The 20,494-nt window shown below is 44.2% G+C and overlaps 1 protein-coding gene and 1 long non-coding RNA gene across 3 annotated transcripts in view; both read right to left on the bottom strand.

The window, feature by feature from the left end:
* GAD1 (glutamate decarboxylase 1) overlaps nt 1-5,849 on the bottom strand; it is a 33,525-nt gene extending 27,676 nt beyond the window's left edge. Inside the window, exons 1-3 of the mRNA XM_040069327.2 lie at nt 5,567-5,849; nt 4,282-4,427; nt 2,466-2,528 (exon numbers count right to left, since the gene is read on the bottom strand). Of these exons, the coding sequence (XP_039925261.1) occupies nt 2,466-2,528; nt 4,282-4,351 (133 nt within the window). The 5' untranslated portion in view covers nt 4,352-4,427; nt 5,567-5,849. The remainder of the gene's footprint in view (nt 1-2,465; nt 2,529-4,281; nt 4,428-5,566) is intronic.
* A 1,703-nt stretch (nt 5,850-7,552) lies between these two features.
* On the bottom strand, nt 7,553-16,986 carry LOC120755275 (uncharacterized). 2 transcript variants are annotated; one of them, XR_005701704.2, is made up of 5 exons: nt 16,882-16,986; nt 16,364-16,430; nt 9,537-9,614; nt 8,154-8,259; nt 7,553-8,043 (listed from the first exon to the last, which is right to left on the bottom strand). It is a non-coding gene; the product is annotated as an uncharacterized LOC120755275 (long non-coding RNA). The 2 variants fall into 2 exon arrangements; XR_005701705.2 differs by lacking the exon at nt 8,154-8,259.
* Between the last annotated feature and the right edge of the window lie 3,508 nt (nt 16,987-20,494).

The raw sequence follows: 20,494 nt of genomic DNA, 5'->3' as shown, positions 1-20,494 counted from the left end.
ACAAATCCAGATACAGGGGAAAATCTGCCAATATTTTGCCCGCCGTGACAGTTCATTAAATTGCTTTAAAATAGGTTGGTTGATGGGTTTGTTGTTGTGGGTGTTTTTGTTGTCATTTTGTGTTTTTGTTTTTGGGTTGGTTTTTTTTAAGTGGATATGTGCAGAGACGAAGGTGGGGGGGGGGATAAGGGGTCGGGAGGGGTGGGGGGGTGGCAGTGGCAGCACTCTTTTCAGGCGGTGGCTTTCAACCAGAAAAGGGGAGAAAAAGCTAATCCTTAAATGGCTCGGTTATTTAAGAAGAAATGAGTTACATCTTGGATACGTAATTATTGAAAATGTCGAACATGTGATATACAACCCAGATGGAAGAACCAACTCATTGTTGAAGACCTGCCTTTTCTCGGATATCAGTCCTTATTTAAAGTTTGCATTCAAAATGAATCGAGTTCACTGTGACAGACACAGAAGGAACAAATCCAAGGCACATTTGTGACTATACAATATTTAGGGTCCAGAACGATATCTTGGGAAAGGTATGGACAAGGAGATATCATCTGCAATAGTCAAACGTCAACTCCTTTACCATGTTTAATTAGGATTCTTGGCAACCTTAATACTTCACTCTGTTTACCACAGGCAACCTTCCCTGTACGTCTCTGTGAAGGTGTTCGATTCAAACGGGAGGGCTCATACAAGCGAAAACAGTGGTGGTGATCAAATCTGAGAATTCCAAACCGGCATCACTCACTATTCAAAGTATATTGTTCATGTAAAACAGAAAAGAGCCAGTAAAGGAAAACTGAGCATCAAACCACAACCAAAAATACAGCTTGTCTTGAACTCCCTTCACAAAGCCTTCACTACGTCCTCTTATGCCCTTCTCAAATCCAAAATGGTGGGATATTTCAGTTTTAGGTGTGTTTGATCCCACTGAGAGAAGCTGCGCTGTCCCTCTCTAACCCCGTAGTCGAGCAAGCCTAAGAGCGCGTTACTTTATCAGTTCTGCTTGCCAGGCTAAATTAAAACGATGGTGAAAATGCCCATCGCTCCAGCCACTGCGGGGACGGGTAGGGAAATGGTCCATTAAACCCAGATCAGGAGCTATCTATAGAACTAAGCGACTACTCGTTAATGTCGCCAGCGGCTACCAGTGAAATCTCTCACAGACACAGCGCTCAACATTTGCACCCTGATTCTTTTCCCGTTCAAACTTCCAGATGACAAAACGTTTAAAGAATGAACTTTGACTCGAGCAAGCAGGGAAAGATGTTCAAGTGTTCCTTTGCATCGAAAAAAAGGTTAGTTTCTCCAGGACATATTTCCCATCCCCCCAAAAGGTACGGGGACAGGGTGGGAGGGAGAAGGGAAAATAATTTCTATGCCTAAGAGATATGGGCTAAACGGAATGATTCTCCCCATCAGAATATAAAGATTTGACTGTTAGTCTCTGAAAGAGAAGGCGCTACTGAGATATCTAGAGAAGGAAGACAGCTTGTTATCTGCAAATGAATCTCTTGCTATAACGTTGCGATCTGATTGTGCATTTGTTTCCCTTCTGCATTTCATGTGCCTGCGCGCTGACTGGCTGCCAGCGCTATCTTACCAGCACAGCAAGCTGACGAATTGCTCTTTAATAAGGCTCTCGTTAATCTTTTTTCCCCAGGAGATCCGTATTTTCTAGTCAGATAAAGCTGAAAAATTTCAGTGAGAGGCGGCGAACCGGGCTCCCGCCCCCCGCTTTTTCTGCCCGCCGGCCTCCCCGGCGGGTCCGGGGCTTTCTTGGCCCCGAGCGCCCGGCGCCTGCACCCCCCGGGTGTGGCGGGAGGGGCAGCGGGGCCGCCGCCGTCCCTGCCCCGGCGGACGAACCCCGGGCCACCGGCAGCCCAGGGAGGGCACCGCGCCGGGACCGGGACCGGGACCGGGGCCGCCCTGCGGCCGGGAGGGGGCGCCCGAGGCAGGGCCGGCCGGTGCTGCCCTCCCGGTACTGCCCCCGGTGCTGCCCTCCCGGCACTGCCCTCCCGGTGCTGACCTCCCGGTGCTGCCCTCCCGGCACTGCCCCCGGTACTGACCTCCCGGCACTGCCCTCCCGGTGCTGCCCCTCCGGTACTGCCCTCCCGGTGCTGCCCTCCCGGCACTGCCCCCGGTACTGACCTCCCGGCACTGCCCTCCCGGTGCTGCCCTCCCGGTGCTGCCCTCCCGGCACTGCCCCCGGTACTGCCCTCCCGGCACTGCCCTCCCGGTGCTGCCCTCCCGGTACTGCCCCCGGTACTGCCCTCCCGGTGCTGCTCTCGGTACTGCCCTCCCGGTGCTGACCTCCCGGTGCTGACCTCCCGGTGCTGCCCTCCCGGCACTGCCCCCGGTACTGACCTCCCGGTGCTGCCCTCCCGGTGCTGCCCTCCCGGTGCTGCCCCCGCCGTCACGCGTGACTGTGGGGGTGTCGTACGGGGAGGTACGGCCGCACTTACCGCATATCTTCAGCCCGATCTTCCTGGTGCATCCGTGAGCCACGCCGCACCACGAGTCGTAAGCTGGAAGAGAGAGCAGAGTTGTTCCCCTGGGGCGGCGGGGTTGTCCGGCCGCAGCACCCCACCCCTGTCCCCCGCTCGGCCGCACGGCCGTGAGAAACGGCTGACTCCGAGCCCGGCGGCGCTGGGCGCGGGGCAGCTGAGGCTCGGATGACAGCGAGGGGACATGCTGGCCTGCCCAGAGGAGAGGAGAAGGCACCTGGGACCCGACATCTCATTATTTACTGGCTGGGCTCCAAGGAAGTAGCAGCTTAAAATAAAGTGGCGTGAAATGGGGTCACAAAAGAGTTCAGGAATTAATTGGTTGAAAAATAGTATTTGACTAGATGATCGGACTCGCATCATTGAGCCTCGGACGGACTGACGGGCCGCCTACGGCCCTGCTAGGACGGCACCCTCAGACGAAACAGGCTGCTTCCCAGCCCCTCGAGTCGTGGCTCGGACACGCCCGGGTCGGCTCCAGCTGAGCCCACGGGAAGCGGGGAACGAAGCCCAGGACCGAGGGGGAGGGTGCTCCAGCCGCGGCCCCGGGCACTGCCGAGCCTCTCCCTCCGTCGCCCGCGAGCCCGGCAGCGATGGACCCCGGAGGGTGGCCGGGGGCTGTGGGGGGACTGACCTGGCCTTGGGGCGTGAGAGGAGAAGGTTTCAGAGGAACCGGGACGAGGACGGCTCGCCCAAGCACGGAGGGCAGCGGCCCGACTCTCGGGGAGGGGAAGCGGGGGAAGAGCCGCGGCGCTCCCGCCCGGGCGGAGGAGCCCTCTCGGCAGGGGCGCTGCCAGCGCCCGGGGGCGGGGAGCCCCCGTGGGCAGGGCGGGGTGCTGCTGCCAGCGGTTATCTTGCTTTTAGCCGTGTTGCCAATTAATTCGATTTCTGCATGTGACACCTCAGTCGAAGGCAACAGTGCCTGCCACGCGCCCCTGAAACAAGACTCAGCGCTGCCGTTCGTCCCCTCCCCCGTTTTTTTCCTGTTTCAGAATAATGACAATAATGACTCCGATGCTCGTGCCTGGTAGCTCTTTCAGGGTAAAAGCTATTACCCGCTCTGCTGTCCCTGACAACCTTTCATTTCTTACTGTTGCCCGCTCTTTGTCTCTGATGCTTTATAGCATCGAACCTAATTTTTTTTTTTTTTTTCCTTTTTTTTCTTTTCTGTAGGTGACGGTCTGAACTGCCTGGCAGGGCTATAAACTGATTCTCTATCCACCTGCAGCAGCCTTTGCTTCCCACTCACACCTCAATAACTCAAGGCGAATTCAGAGCAATTAGGAATATAACGCTTTGAAAAGCTGCAATTAGCATCCAAATTTCGCTTGATTACAGGCTTCAGCGTAGGCTGAATAGAAGCTGCAGCATTAGCATTTATAAAATGTAGCGGGAAGACGCACGCTTCAATACCCTGGGTGCAACTTCGCCCTTTAACGGATTCGTTTTCTCCACACCTCTTCCAACATCCCGATTTTTTTGTCCATCTGGGAGGTCGGCTTATTGTCTATACCTCTCAGACGTGGCTGTAAGATAAAGACAACGTTGGCCAGTGAGGTGGGCTTTTCCTCACAGCGTTATATTCGCCATGGACCGACCTCTCCCGTTCCCCAGTAGGAAGATGGTTTCTTTGTGTAGAGCACTTTCCGCACCTTGTTTAATGGCGCGGAACAGGGCTTCACAGATGTATCGTTTCGTTTCGAAACTGGTCTTTCTGAGCCTAAACGGAGAAAGCCTCCAAAACACTTAAAACGAGGAAAATATTAAAACCTACTTGTGGGTCGCAAATTAGGTGGGGTGGGATCCGGAGCATCGTTGGAGGACGAGGGAGCAGAGGAAGCCATCCCTTCAGAAAAGCCCCAGTCCTCGGAACTGGTATTTCCTCGATATTCCTCTGAAGGGTGGGCAGCGAGGGATTTGCTGTAAGGAAGAACAGGCGGGTTTAGCGGTCTAGTCTCCTGGAGCACCGCACCGGAGTCCCGTCCAGACGCCAGCGGGAGGCAGCCGCGCAGGTCCCGAGGCAGCGGCAGGACCGGCCGAAAGGGAAAATGCCTCGACAGACTGAAGAGCAAAATCTTCCCTTCGCTAGATTCCAGGGCGCTACCCCCCGTGCCTGAATGACGGATTTAGCAGAGCATGAAGCCTACAGCAATTATATCGGTGGCCACTGAGCAGGGCAGATATGTGGCTCTCATCAAATGGAGACCAGCGTGCAAAGCGGGCTTCGAAATCACCAGCCCAAACGACCTACAATCCCTAACAGAGCCCGCTTCTCGGCTTTACCGAGCACACTTCAGGCTAAGCACTCAGGAAACACTGACAGACAAAACCCCGCCGCCACAAAGGTGCGCTTCGCCCAGGTCCAATGACAGGCGCCACATACATGTGCATTTGCACACACATGTTTCAGCAAACCGGGCCAGTATGAGCTCCAGCACTAACCAGCCATCTCCCGTGCCGCGCTCTCTTTAGCGGCGCGAATGGCAGGAGAGGCATGTCTGTCTGGGGAAAGGAAGATGTGGGAGCAGCCCTCGCCCCTCGCCAGATGTTCAGCTCTTTCCTGGTGGACACGGTGTTCCGATAACCGATACAGGGTCTCTGGTCGAGAATTGCCGGGTCAGTGCCCAGCCCGTCTCTTTGTCCCCGCGGCCACCTGCGATTTATTTTCTTCCCCTTGTAAAGAAAATGAAGGTCGCGGTAACGAAAGAATGCTTTCTTTGTTAGAGGCTTTTTTCAAATCGGTACCCACTGATACATTTCCACTGCTGGGTGGATTTACACCCGCGTGTAAAGGCAACGGATTAACGATTTCAATGGAAATCAGGTATTTAAATTTTTTAAAACAGCAAAGAAAACAGTCATAAGCAGTAGATATTTTTTAGACAATGCCTGGAAGTGAAGTAACAGGTTAACACTATTCTAGGGCGGTAGCCGTATCAAAATATCCGTTATTCCTCTATTCTTACGACAGCGACCAAAACCGATTTGGGGAGGAAAAAAATGCTCCAGAGGTTCCAAAAGTCTTGAAAAAAATAGGATGTTGTTTAGAGGACACTTACCGGTGGGGCGAGCGGACACTCTTACTGCCGTAGTCCAGGCTGGCACGGTGACTCTAGCCTGGGAGCGACCCGCCGCTTATAAACTCTGCCAGAAACGACGTCGGAATACCAATCGCGCCGCGGAATTTAATGCGAGATGACCTTTTTTTCTAGGAGTGCTCGGATTTGCTTTTTTAAAAGCGTGAATCGCCGGTTGATCTGCTTCGACGCAGGCATGAGTCACAGGACTGCCGCCACCGCCTCCGCGCCGCTCCGCACGGGGGCCGGGGGACCGCTGGGGCGGGGAAGGGCGGCCCACCGGCCCCGGCTGCTGCCGCTGCTCTGCTTCGCCCCGGGGCGGCGGGGCTGCTTCCCGCGGCGGGTGGGGCCGTCCAGCCGCGGCAGGGGCGGCACCCCGAGCAGGCGGTCCTGCCGTGTGAGCCCCTCGGGCGGACAGAGCCGGAGGCTTTCCCTAGACAGCGCCGGCTCGACCCGAGGTCGCCAGCTGTGCTCATAGGCACCGCGCACATCGGCGCGCCGCTGAGGCGACGGGGCCGAACTCCCGCCCCGGCCGTCTCTGCGGCCCCGGCCCTCCCCTGAACGTGGTGCGGGACTCGGATGTGCCGGGCGGGGTTCGTGTGAATTGGAGCTTAGCAACACCCCCTGTCCCCCCGCCGCCGTGCCGAGGGTCTGATGTGACCCGCTGGCTCAGCCCGCGGCTCCCGCCGCTCCTCCCCGCCAGAGGGTGGCAGAGGCACGGGGACCGCTGCAGGGGAACACCTGGATGCCTGTGACTTGCCCTCAGTGTTGCCAGTAGATTACGGTTTTATACCAGACATCCCTTCGCTAAAACCAGAAACATTAGGGCAAGTTTTTCGCACCCCTGACAAGCCCATGTCTGCGTTACGCCATCCGCACCCTGAATGTGCTTAGCCAACATTTTGTGATGGTGACCGCGGTGCTGTCTTCCAGCATGCCACGGTAGCTACGCAGATGCCTAAACCAAACCCTTCTCAAAAAGATGTCACGTAAGGGGCTGGGAGGAATCTGCAATGAGACGAGAGGAGGGGAAACAGCCCGATGGAGGCAGAGAATTTAATCCTGTGCAGGAGATGCTGGGCAGCGCAACGAGCAGCGGGGCTGTGTCCTTTCTGAAGGACTCAAGGGAAAAGGAAAAACTTACAAGCCCGCTTTGCAAAAGGAAACCATCCGGCTGACAGCTTTAAGTAGCCAGACGACTGCTTTGTCGAGCACACTTACTCTCTAGGAACTGGACGTGTGACAAAAACACGGACAACACAAAGGCTGGTTTTCAGACATAGCTTTACAGATATTAATGGCCCTAACTGATTCGACCTTTTCTCATATCTAGACTATAATTTTCAAGCTGGTTTCAACCACTGGAAACATTTGCTCAGTGCACAGTGTGAGAAATAATAATATAACCGTAACTAATTGTTTTTATAAACATAAGCAAACGTTCAAAGGAAGTCATGGCAGGATTGCAGTACAAAGAGTCAACGAAAGATCACGCAAAGAACCCCTAAGGCATCAGTCACTGCGAGGCACGACCCAGCCGGGTGTATTCCCCACACCCTTATTCCTTCCCTTCTGGCTTTTCAGAAGAGCGCGTGTCTGGAGTAAACAGACACGGTTTAACATAAACATTTACAGCCTCGTAGAGTCTGAGGCCCGCGAGGGGAAGGAGCCAGACAATGAAGGCCGGCGGGCACGCTGCAAACACGGCTCTCTCCGGCGCCTCGAGGAGCCCGGCGGCGCGGCGCTGCGGGCTCTCGGCGCGCCCAGCACCGCGGACAGCGCCCGGCGGCCCCGGCAGGGTGAGCGGCGCGGGCAGCGGCGCCGCACGGCGCGGGCGGTGCGCGGGGCGCTCGCTCCCTCCCGGCCGGGCAGGAGGATGCCGAGAGCGAGCCCCGCGGAGCGCGGCCCCGCTCCCCGCCGCACGGCCCCTCTGGGTGGCGCTGCGCCTCAAGCCCAGGCGCTCCGCAAAGCCCTGCGCAGAGCCCGCCCGGCCGCGGCTGCGGCGGCTCCCAGCCCCTGCTCACCGCCATCCGTTCGTCCCGACCCCGGCAAGGGGAAAGCGGCAAACCCTGGGGCTCCGCGGGTCCCTCCCTCCCTCCCTCTACAGCTCCAGATGCACAGGACGCCTGGAAATGCCAGCTCTTATTTGCAACGAACCCGAACCGCCGCAGCTCAGCGGCTCCGTTCAGAACTCGCCACACCAAGTGAAATCTTTGAAACACCCTTACCAGGTGTACACGCCCAGGCTAGGGCACTCAGGGATGTGCCGCTTTCCCCGAGAGAGTTCAAAGTCTTCCCCTGCACCTGTGCTGCTCAAGCAGTCTGCTATTTCCTCCTTGCATGTGACTGTCCCTTCCCTGCGGCTACTGCTCGAGTGCACTCCAGGCACAAATAACAGAGAATCTCTTCGCAGCTGAGGACCCAGAAGAGCTGCGCTTTCCTTTGAATCCAGATGTTATCTGAGGATGTGAAACACATGGAAAAAAACACTGATGCACGGTATCAGCAGGGCAGTAAGATGAAGATGTCTAATTCCCTTAGCTGAAGCTCATAAGCAGCACTTACTCACTTTTTAAGTGAATTAGAATTCACTTTAAAAAGCCAGACCGTGAGGTATTTCTTGAATTCACCTCCATCCACAAACTGGACATGTTAAAATATGAATCTTGAATACCCTGAGTGGGCAAAGGAATGAACGTAATGCAATAAATATTTTTAGTAGCAAAGACTACTCAATAATTATACAGTTTTTATAGCTGTGGACTATATGCATATATATAGGTATACATATAAAGAATTACTGTCAAGCCGGGAAAAAAAGCTATTTGTATTGCAGCCAGTAGATCTGAAAAGTCTTGGATCCAAACCGTGTTTGGAGCTGCATTCAGTATTTCAAGAAAGATGAGCGCCTCCTACCTACACTGTAAGGAGGTCACAATGTAACTACATGACAACGGAAAGACAAATAAGAGACTAAGTCCCTGTGCCATGACAGTTCTCATTTCTTCAAATTCTGAACTATAGTCACATTATATATGCATTTATCTGCAGGCAGGGCAGTAAATTTTACTTATTATTATTATTATTGGGGGTTCCCTCCATTAATGCTCTGTGTTGCCTTTTAATTGCCATTTTGTGTGGATTATGAATATTTTAGCAGGCTGGGATTAAGAAAACCCTTTCCTTGGAACTGTATACAACAACAGGTACACAGAACATCTGTGATGTTTCTGGACTTTTGGGTTTGTATTTTTGTCTTTGCAGCCTGTGATATTTTGTTGTTGTTATTTTAGCAACAGAGCTATAATTTGTAATCCAGTACATTATCATTATGAAATATATTTATTGCATTTTTTTCCCCCTCCCATTTCTGGTATTAAAAATGTCTACTTTACCTGTATCTTAGACAGAAATGAATAATTTTAATAATAAATTTCATTAACTCTTGACACAGAAAATTTGAAAAATTGTTCAAAAATAAGTGTTTCAGAACTTTTCTGGCTATCATCTTCAGTACTAAAAAATACCGATAATAAATTCCTGTATATCTGTAACAACAACAACAAAACATGCTGAGAGGAAAAAACAAACAAACAAACAAAAAACCCACAAAAAAACCCCACCCAACAAATTAGTGCTTTGATTATTTGGCCCTGTCCAGAAAATTCTACAAATGGAAATTTGGTGAAGACTGTGGATTTATACTCCTACTCTACAGATAACTTTTGCTGTTCTCTGTCACTTGACAAAAATGAGTTGAAGATGAAGGATACGTTTGCTTTGGGGTTTATGACCAGTCAGTACTGAGGTACCCAACTGGCCCAGATCTAAGGATCGTGTACACCACTTGAGTTTCAAAGACACCTCAGGATGAACCACCAGGGAGAGCATTCAGCACTGCTGTGATAAAGGGCAGTGAAAAGTCTGATCTGAAGCGCATTGTTTTACATACTTTGTGGCTTCTCATTTCAGGATGTCCCCTTCCTGATCCATGCTGGCATGTCTTGTTGTCCACTTTGATCTGCTTCATCTGAAAAACATTCCAAAGTGCAACCCACCTCCTGAAACAGCAGCAGTGGAAAATCCCAACTCCCAATACCCCCAAGCAAACATGGAAAGAAAAAACAATCCCCTCACTACCAAGCTGTAACAAAATAAAACCTTCTTTATCTTGATGGATCAAACAAAATTACTTAAGTTAGGTAACCGTAACTTGAAAAAATAAGAGAAGTGATAGTACACCCAGTAAGCCCACTCTCTACCAGTTTTAGGAGATTTCAATTTTACCCTGTGTCTGAAAGGAAATTTATTTCCCACCTCCCCCAGTAACCCTATGGAGCCAAAACAGCAAATGCCTGGATATATTTCCCCTTATGATATTTAACTGTTACATATCACAGAATTATATCTTTTTATCCCATAGGAGGACATCAATTTACAATGAGAAATTATTCAGCAGTTTCAGGAATGCTGCTGCAGGAGATCATGCAGTTTGACTCTCCAATCTCAGAACAAATTTGGAGAGCTGGATTCTGGGATTTTTAAACACATGATTGTTTAAATTAAGCATATTTCATAAATAATCCTCAGGAAGCAAGAAACATGGGCTTTTCTGCTACTTAAACAAAACAAAACAAACCCCAAAGCTTCTCAAATCATAACTCAATTTCAGGTATGGGCTTTGCAAGTCTCAAAAGTTTTTGGGATCATTAGAATTGTGATCTTTGCTGGGCTTTCTTTTTGTTTTGGTTGTTGGCTTTTTTGTTGTTGTTGTTGTTATTTTTCTTGTTTGGTTGATTTTGGGGTTTTGTTTGTTTGTTTTTCCCCCCTTTCCCTCTCTTTCCTCTGGTGGATAAGTCAGGTTTTGCCCTGACAAGTTCGTGTAGTTCACCCTGGATAGCCATTGGTACTAGTCAAATAGCAAACTTTCTGCAGCAGTGCATTTGAAACCCTTCCTTCCCCTGGTTTCTTTTTACAATATTACAGAAATGGAAACAAAAATTGTTTCCAAAATGGAAGATTAAGTGCACCTGATTGAAATACAAGGGGTTCAAGCAAAGAACCAATCCTACATTTTTAAACACTGTGCAAAGACAGAAGCACAAACGGGATGGTATGAACAGCTACAAAGATGGACAACTGGCACAGTGTACTCTGAAAAGTACAGTGATATGTGCTTGTCTACCAAGACATGTGCTTGTCCACCAGAAAAAACAGATGGACAGGCAAGAAAAAAAATCCCTTCTCTCTGTTAGACTGAGTAGTTGATCTTCCCTATTCTAAGTGGATTTCTTTAGCATTTTTACAACTAACAGATTCCCATTTGGAGGTAATAGAAGAGTGCATGAACTTTAAGGAAAACAATCAGTTGTTACACAGGCCCCTCTACTCAGTACAAGTATGGAAGATTATGAAAATATTGAGGTGTATTTTTAAGGAAAAAAAAATATTTCTCCCAGATCAAGAGAGAGGTAATTCAAATTGAAACCATTTCTCAGACTGAAAAATCAGATTAGAGCTGACTTGTTACAGATACATAGTCCAATCTATTTATGTAATAAAATCTTGTCTATTTTGGCCTTTCAAAACTTTGCAAGCATACACTTACCCAATGCTCTTGACGGTATTTTGATAGCTGCACTTGAAGAAGACAACCACAGGAAAAACCAGAGCTGCTGTCACCCAGGACAGCATTAGCAGCTCAGCACTGGAACAAGAGACAGCACGTAGCTGTGCTGTCTTTAACAGTTTAGCCACAACAAAGTTTTTTAAAGCTAATACACATGAGCTAAAGAGCAGCACTGCCCTGAGTAATGAATCAAGCATAACCTCTCTCTTCATAATCTTAAAGGATACTTAATATTTGCTAGGGTTTACAGGAACTGTCTGGGAAGGGATCCTAGACAGTGCAATGGATAATGCTCTGGTTTCTGACAGCTCTGCTCTCCCCAGCACGGGGAACGAGGTTACTTGCATTCCTCTCCAGCTGCAGGGAGAGCACCAACAACAGAACACCAACGGCACTCCTCAGCATTCTCCTACCAGTCTTCTTTTTTTTCTTCAGAGATTATTAATCTGTTTAAACAAATGTCTCAACTCATTGAAAGTAACGTGAGCTAGCAAAAATGCTGAAAGGTTTGTCAGATATCTACACTCAAGCTAGTTGTGCCATACGGAAAATATTAAAGATGGTCCACTGGTTCTTCCGTCAGAGAGAATTCTGTTACAAGGGCTTTAGGGATCTGAAAACTGAAAGAATGAACAACATGCAGCTTTTCTAGAATGTTAAAGAGTCCAGATTTTCCTTCTCCAGAATCTGAAATGTTAGACATGGAATCTGACTTGTGTATTGGTGTAAAATAGTGTCACCAGATATTAACATAGCCACTGCTTGCTGGAGACAGGCTGTACACAATACTGCACCCCGCTGCAGCTGCAGTAGGCAAGATGGCATTCTGGTTACTGGTTTTTAACATTAAAAGAAAAAAAAAAAAAAAAAAAAAAAAAAATAAATGGTTTTGTGAATGAACAGGCTCTTCCAAAGATACAGCATGGGATCCATGTGGGTGAAGGATAAATCCTGAGAATTTAAAGAAATTCTTGTTCAAATAAAGGAATTACAGATTGATCTGCTATTGTAAAATGTTTTTTGGTCAACAGTCAGTTTAAAAATGCATACTTTAACCAACCAGCCAGCCAGCTAACCAAGCACAAAAGATGCAAAATCCTTTCAAAAACCATTGAACACCCAACAATTATCCTTCATTTTCATTTTTCATTAATTCTCTGCAGAAGAACAAGAATAAACTGGTAATGACAGGGACTCCAGGAATGCCCTGAGATGCCACTGGGATACTGAGGCATTGTACCTTGGACCAAGATAAAGTACTGGAGACCTGCAAAGGCACTTCTGCAACACAGGAAGACCTCTTCAAGTAATTAAACTCAAAACCTGTGATTTCATGTTCTTTATGCTGGTGGGATTAAACAAAGAAACAGACCCTGCAAAACTAACCCTTTTAAGAAGCACAAGTATTCGATCAGTATTCTCCGTCACGTTTATCCAAACAGATCTGCATCAGGAATTACTGAAAGGAAAAGAGATATCACTCCAGCTAAAGGCAAGAAGAAACCCATGGAAGTTCTTTTATATGGGCACACCTATCTAAGCATGAGAATATTAACTTAGTATTTATTGAAGATTTATAAACTTCATTAAATAACATCTAGACACATTATTGGTGAACAGAGGTTTTTCTTACACTAAGGTAAAAGAAAGATACACACTTAAAATTATAGCATGAAATAGTTATTATAATCTTAAATATTAATACCAGGCCCTAGAATTTCTGCAGTGAAAAGCAATACTAAATTTTAATGCACTCATGTGTTTAATAAAATATGTTTATTGTATCTTTTCTTTTGCCTACCCCAGAACAGCATGTTATCTGTGTTTGGTTTTCATTAGTTAACTTTACTGAATGTGGCTACACTCAGTCCAATTCTCCACAGCCACATAGCTGCAGGTTTTGTACAGTAAAATCATTAATATCTAAAAAAACCCCCCAAACCTGTAAATAAAGTAGGAGTTGGGTACAAGCCTTACCTGCAGTAGCATGGCTCAAAATATTTTTTCACCACCTTAAAACCAGAGAGTAGCACTATCTGTCAAGTTAGAGGCATGCCTTTTTACAGAAACACCAGCCAATGTCTATCCAAACTTCTAAAAATATTTTAACTTATTATCTATTTCTTTCCTCCTAGTGACATGGTTCACTTAGTCCTCACCATGTGGACACCAACTGATTGGAGGTAATACATATGGCAGACATCCCACATAGATGTCTGCATTAAAAATGGCAAAGATATTAGTATAAAATGTAAACCATCTTGAGTTTATATAGATGATCTATTATTGAGAAACTTTGATAAAGAGGAATTTGACTCTCAAGGGTATATCTGAACCATTTTCAAGTTTTAATTCCAGTCCAGAAAAATAAGCGTATTTATAAAGTAGGAAGAATGACTCTGAACCTATGTTTTTTTCCTTGTCATTAGTAAAAGCATTCATATGAATTCACTTAGTTTTTCAGCAAATTGTTTTCTCTTAGAAAAAAATGCACACTCAAAAACAAGCAATAGGAGATGAATGATGGGGACACTAAAATGAATATTAGTTATTCAGGAATCACAACCACAAAGAGGTTGATCATTTTCACTCCTTTCAATTTAATTCCACTTCCCTCTGGAAAGCAGCTGGTTTACGTATCCCTTATCCATGTCTAGAAAACATTCCTTTTGTTCTTTCTAAAGCCAAGCTGTGTCCAGAGAAACAATTAAATATCTGTAGTAAAATTGCTCAAGGAGTCTCAGTCTTATAATCTCTTACGGAGACCAAACTCCTCAGGAGTGTAAATTCAAACCTTACCTGTTGATTATCAATATTTCACACCACAGTGGCAGCTACTGTAGTTCATGCAATCTCAGTCTATAACTTTTACAAATATTGACAATAAATTAATATTAAATTGGTACAAGTCACAATCTTATCAGTTATGCAGATTTTCTGATCAATTTCACAACTGGCACTTTTTCAACAGTGTTACTTGATTTATCTCCAATTCTAGACGAGAGACTGTCATTGAAGCTATGTATTTTTACAAAGATATCAGGCAAGACTTTTCAGCTAAAATACTCTTAAGAGCTATTTCGTTATGTCACAACAGTTTCCAGCAAGCAGTGTTTTTATTTTAAGGCATAATTTCTGCTACTCAAAACCACAACACTGTTTTGTAGATTACAGAGTTTTATACAATTGTGCTGTTTTTCCCTTGTTCAAGTGGTGTGATGCCTTAAGTTTTAGCTTTCATATTTTCAGATTCTGTGCTGCCTAGGGTTGGAGCTCTGAGCCTCATATTAAGTGCCAGAGAGCTCTCTTCACAGAGCAGGGAGACAAAACAAATCCTTTTCCTGCTGGAGACCCAGGACAGCTTTCAGTCCAAAAGGACAGACAATAGTGGGCTGAAGGGAGGAACAAGAAAGATGGGACCTCACAACCTGAAGCTGTAATTGGGCAATTAAACTCCAATATGCTAATGGACCAAAACTTATAAAAATGTAAGACCTTGTGACCCCAATGTCATCTTTCTTTGGTGGCCACCCTGGGTCAGTTTCCATTTCCAGTTGTTCCAGGAGGAAAAGACTTTATAAATTACTTCCGCATACATCAAGTTTGCGCGTGTCATCAAGTTAGAAAACAAGGTAATTTTTACAGGTATAAGTTTGAAAATATTGCAAGGACTATGAAAATTCTAAGATCTGATATTAATTTTAAAATTTTAAACTGTATTTTATTTTAAAAATTAATTTTATAAAATGTTTTAAAGAATACTGAAGTTTCTAATAGTAATTGTGATTAAACAGTGTAAGTTGAAGATTGTTGGGGAATCAAAATCACCAGTGAAATACCATACTATCTCCACACTAATTTTCTTCAGATTTTTCTTCATCATTACTATTTGAACAGCTAGGGTTTTTTGTTTTGTTTTATTGTTGCTGCATCACCTTCACCTTCCCCACTGATGAATTCGTGTGCTGCTTCTGCCATAAAAACACACGCAGCCCAACAAAGCTCTAAAGTCATCACAGCTGGTCATCAGAAACTCATTTATGGGAGAATGTTTGAATTATGCCACCAAGCCACTTGGCTGTTCCTGCTTCCTGCAGCTACACAGTGGCAAGAGGATGGAAGGGTCCCCTCCCTACTCCTGCCCAGGTATCTTTAGATCCTAAACTGGTACAGGACCAGGAAGACTTGGTCACAAATGAGCTGTCTACGCTAAAGTCAACGTGCGAGAGAAGAAAATACACATCTAAACCAGGTTTGGGAATATTCAAAGATGGATTAAGCTGATGGTTGGAATTCTTTCCTTCTCATAGAACAGAATTCAAAGGGACTTCTTGAGGTTAATATCCTTCAGACTAACGTTCATTTCATAATAAGTGTGCCTTATATTTTGGCATAATCAATTGCTGTGATCACAGGTAATGTCTCAGAGCACCCTCAGATGTCATTTTGTGAACAAGGGGAAGTTTAAAATTGATTTCCTTCACTAACTTTTACATATGCTCTGCTGAAAATTTCCTGCTAGAAGAGTTTCCTTTGGCATTTGTCTTCTGCTTCAGTGCAGGGTGAGCTTTATTGAGGTGAGGTTTTTATTGATGCTTTAATTAATTTTATATTGAGACAGTTGATGTGAACTCACATGGGCTACTTGTTCTGAATTTAGAAGACTGTTTCTACATTTGTAGAATTTCTGACCTTTTTCTTTCTCTATTAATACACATTAAAATGAATAGTTGCAATTGAACATTAACAAATGGAGAATGTTTACTTTGACATTTTTTTGACCAAAGCAGAATATTTAAGACTTAGAAACCCCAGACATAATAGAAGTATTTTCTCAGTTGCTGGCTTTTGAAATACAAAGCCAGGTTCCTGTTAGTTCAATAATTCTCACTGGGAAAGACAAGACTGTCTATACAATAAATATTGTGGTTGGGATTCTCAAACTTATCTACCACCTTCTCTTCAAGAAGTGGAAAAAACTGCTTGGCCTTAGTGTTTTCTGGTTCATAGATCAGACCTGCAGGCTGACAACATAATACACTACAAACACGTATGATGACCAACAGAAAAAAACACCCCAGACATAAGTCTGCCTCTTATGGTTCATGAAAGTGTAAATCATGCAAACCAATGAAAAATTTTACACGTACATAGATCAGAAGTGGATGTTCATATCCTGAAGAATATCACGCTCCTGGGTAATATAATTTTGAGTGTCTGGAGTGCAATGCAGTTAGGAAAAAAAAAAAAAAAGCATCAATAATTTTAGGATTAGGATAGAAAGATGACAAATTACTTGTAAGAGCAATATGAGTATAAAGATCTTCAATAAAGATCATATTTATGATATAATGATTATATCAATTAAGAGCAACAGACACAGAAAATTCAGACACCAGGTTAAACTTGAGAGAAACTCTATAATAGCAAGACATGAAAAACTTGTATTATTTTGCATACCACTTGCACACATGCACTATAAAGTGAGAAAAACCAAATTCAAAAACCTCACAGAGAAGAATAATTTTGAAGGTGAAAACTGCCATAATTACATCCTTCAAGATTCTGTTAGACAGTGGCTGTGCAATTGCAGTTTTTCACAGGTTAATAGGAATTTAATTAGTTTTGTTATAGCAAAGTGCCAGTATTTTGGGTTTTGCCATCTTACCTCCTCTTATCCATCTTCCTTCTCCACTGCATTTTCTACAAAAAACAGCTGCAGTAGTTGAAATGAAGGTTCCCTTCCCCATCCTAAAAAAACAATGCATGCAGGAGCTTGTCACCAGATAATGAGCAAGGGGCCAGGAGAAATCAGCTGAAGTCACTCAGAGGAAACAACAGAAACAGAGATTAAAGAATGAAATACCAAAGCCAACTACTCAATTAACTGAGAGCAGTCAGGCAGGTGAAAGAGAAACTATTACAACCCCAATAATCATGTATTTAGGGCCTCCAAAGTTGTGCTGCTTGGGAAACAGCACAATATATATTTATATTTCTCATCAGGAGTTGTCACTGGGAGATCATAGGAATAACTGACACAATGTAGCATGGTCATTTTTCACCATAAATAAACCAAAATCATGTGTAAATCTAGGTCTGGGAGTGAAAAGCTGTCTAAACAACGTGCAGGGGGGTTGGAACTAGGTGGTCTTTAAGGTCCCTCCCAACCCAAACTATCCTTTGATTCAATTATATTATTCTACAATTTATACACCTCTTTTTAATATTACCAGAATCTGAGTCAGCATTTGCTGTGCATACAAGTACAGAAATTCTGGAAATTAGATCTCAGTACATCACCTGTATTGAAATTGCCCTTATACTGTGACTCCCAAGAGGAACAGAACCTTGTCATGAAGCAGCATTCTGATGCACTGAAAGAACAGGACATACATATCTATCTATCTATCTATCTATCTATCTATCTATCTATCTATCTATCTATCTATCTATCTATCTATCTTCAAGATCAGAAGAATAAAAAAGCACATAGTACCTGGTTTATATTTGACATGTCCATAGGTTTCTCTTAGCCTTATAAGAATTTTAGCTCCAGTGCTTAAGTTTTCCAAGTTGTAAAGAAAATACAATTCAGAAGTCTGCGCAGGTTAATGCCCTTGATATACTTTCTGTTGTTGCTGGGGCACAGAATGGTCCCTGGAGAAACACTTTCACAAAGGTTTTTTCAACTACTGGTTCTAACTGTAATGAATTTAAACATTCTACACAAAACAAAGACATGTCATATTTATTTATCTATATGTTCACCTATAGTTTTAATAGAAATATAAAAACAGGTTAAAGGACAAGTCACAGAACATGAAGATGTTGAGTTCCCATAATGTAGCTTACCCAGTACTATGTTTTATTTGATCTGAATTACAATGGTGCCAAGTGAACCACAGGTTAAACAGTTCATCCATGCATTTCCAGTCTTTCAAAATTAATTGGGTGACAAATTGTTGTATTATTGAGCTCTAATTGCTTAAAAAAGCATGTAATAGATCAGCTGCAAAACCAAAGACATATTACCATGGTACTGCTTGAACTGCCACTTCTGAAAAGCAAATTCAAAACAGTTGTTTCATATTTTGGCTCACCTGATGGAATTTTGTTCCTCAACTCAAATATTTCTTTGACTTGAAGCTTATAGTGAAATTTTTTAAAGTTCCACTTCAAATACACACTATCAAATTGCTCAGCCCCGAGCTTTGTTTGATTTCCCTGATTAAGTAATAAGTATTTTAAAGCAAACAGTATTATAAAAGTTAGCAATTGTTAGGTAATTTATCTTTTGGCCCCTAAATACATAATTTTTCATTTTGTTTATTTGCTTCCAAAACAGAGACAATAACCAAAAAAGCATTAATTTTATATTTATGGTATTACTTAAATCCTGAGGTAGTGAAAATTTTTCAGCAGTTTCAACACAAATCCACATAAGGCTATAACCTGAAACTTTGGAATGACCTTATTTTTACTGCATAAATATGCAAAGCAATGGAATGTAAAACATCATCCAATTGATCTATTGCCACAAAGGAGGTGTATATTAGATTCTGGACTAAGCTGATGCTCACCTTCTTGGTCTCTGTCCTTTTTAAACAACTGTCTCTAGTAGAAAATGAAATGACAAGACAAAACAAAAGGCCAAGCATGTTTTTTCTTTACAGTAGACTATCAGAATTTGTCTGAGCAGACATTGCACACCAGAACAAAGAGAACATGCTTTTTCTTTTATTTTAAAAAAGTCTTGGGACAGTGCATTTCTTACTTTATGTTGTTTCAGTTACTGAAACAATTAATTAATATTGATTTAAACAAAGAAAAAATCCAAAAAACCAAAAACATTAAGGGCTTTAACAGGATTTCCTACAAGTTCTTGAGGTGGGCTCCTTCTCTGGGGTCTCTATCACTATTAGAAGTCATCGATCCAGCAAAACACTGATATACAGCTCATGATCTACCTGATTATGTAAACATCCACAGTTTGTCCTTATATCCTACTGAGATCACTACAACTTACATGTGTGCTTAATTAATTTTTCTGGGGATTCTTCAGGAAACCACGTGAATGTAACAATTATGCTCTTCAGCATTTAAGAGTTTCTAGAATTTGTGGTTATAATTTTGATGGCCTTGCTTTTCCACTGTTATTAAAACCTCACCCCTACAGATTGATTTGGTAGTCCTACTGGAACACCACAACAAAGCAATATGGAACAAACATGCAGAGATTTTTAAAGCGTGTCTGATGTCTACTTTTTGTCATTAGAGAAACAAAAATTTAAGCTTCTATTTTTAATTACCAGGCATCTTACTCTAGAGTAATTTTAAACTCTGATTTGGTACATTTTATTAAAATAATGTTTAAGATTTACCAGTTATTTCACCCCTTGCATACAACAGGCACCTTAGCCCACCCTTGGATAACAGGAGCTAAAAAACTTACCTGGGAGTGAACAGCCAGGATAGAACCCCTCCTGATTCACTGAGCCATTGTTTGGGATTCAAGGAGAGCAAGGTGGAACAAGATGGCTCCAGACACGGAATGAAGCTGTAAGTCATGCAGCCCCTTTTCCTCTGTCTAGCAGATGTCAAACCATGTTATTAGGAAGGGTTATTTGACATTATATGACTGCACAACGGTGAAGTTCTTCAGCATGAGGAGCAGCAACAGTATCTAGAATTGCACATCCAGAAAGGAGGGTGAATTCCAAGAGATGCATTGCACTTTCACAAGTACCTAACTTCAGAATGCTCTGCAGTAGCTACAAAACCCTACACTTTTCCTCAGCTGTGGCTACAGCATGACCTCCATAACTACATAAAATCAAAGTACAAAATTTGAATGCAGAAGTTGGAATAAAAAAGCTTAAAATTTGACAGATCATAGAAATGATGCCCAGTGCAGTAGGTACCATACTTAACCTCCTTTGCCCTTCAGAATGTGCACTACTTATTATAATTCTAACTTAGCCCACTGGGGGGATTGCTCCTTTTTTATCCGATAGGCGCGATCAAATCAGCGCAGTAGAAGAACTGCTGATGCATGAAATGATAGGTCAATGTAACCTTGTTGTGGAGTAATATCCCTGCAAATCACAGTAAACAAATAAAACAGTTCCTTTTATTTGCTGTAGGTATTAGGCAAGGCATAAATTATCGAATCTAAAGCAGGAACATTTTTACTGCAAATATAATATATTGCTCCATGCTACTATACACAAACCTCATATAAGTAACACCTTAATGCACAATAGGGGGAGAAGCTTTTA

The sequence above is a fragment of the Hirundo rustica genome, chromosome 7, assembly GCF_015227805.2.
Source record: "Hirundo rustica isolate bHirRus1 chromosome 7, bHirRus1.pri.v3, whole genome shotgun sequence".
Taxonomy (NCBI): domain Eukaryota; kingdom Metazoa; phylum Chordata; class Aves; order Passeriformes; family Hirundinidae; genus Hirundo; species Hirundo rustica.
Note: the sequence above shows the minus strand (reverse complement) of the source record. Positions and strands in the feature narration are given on the sequence as shown.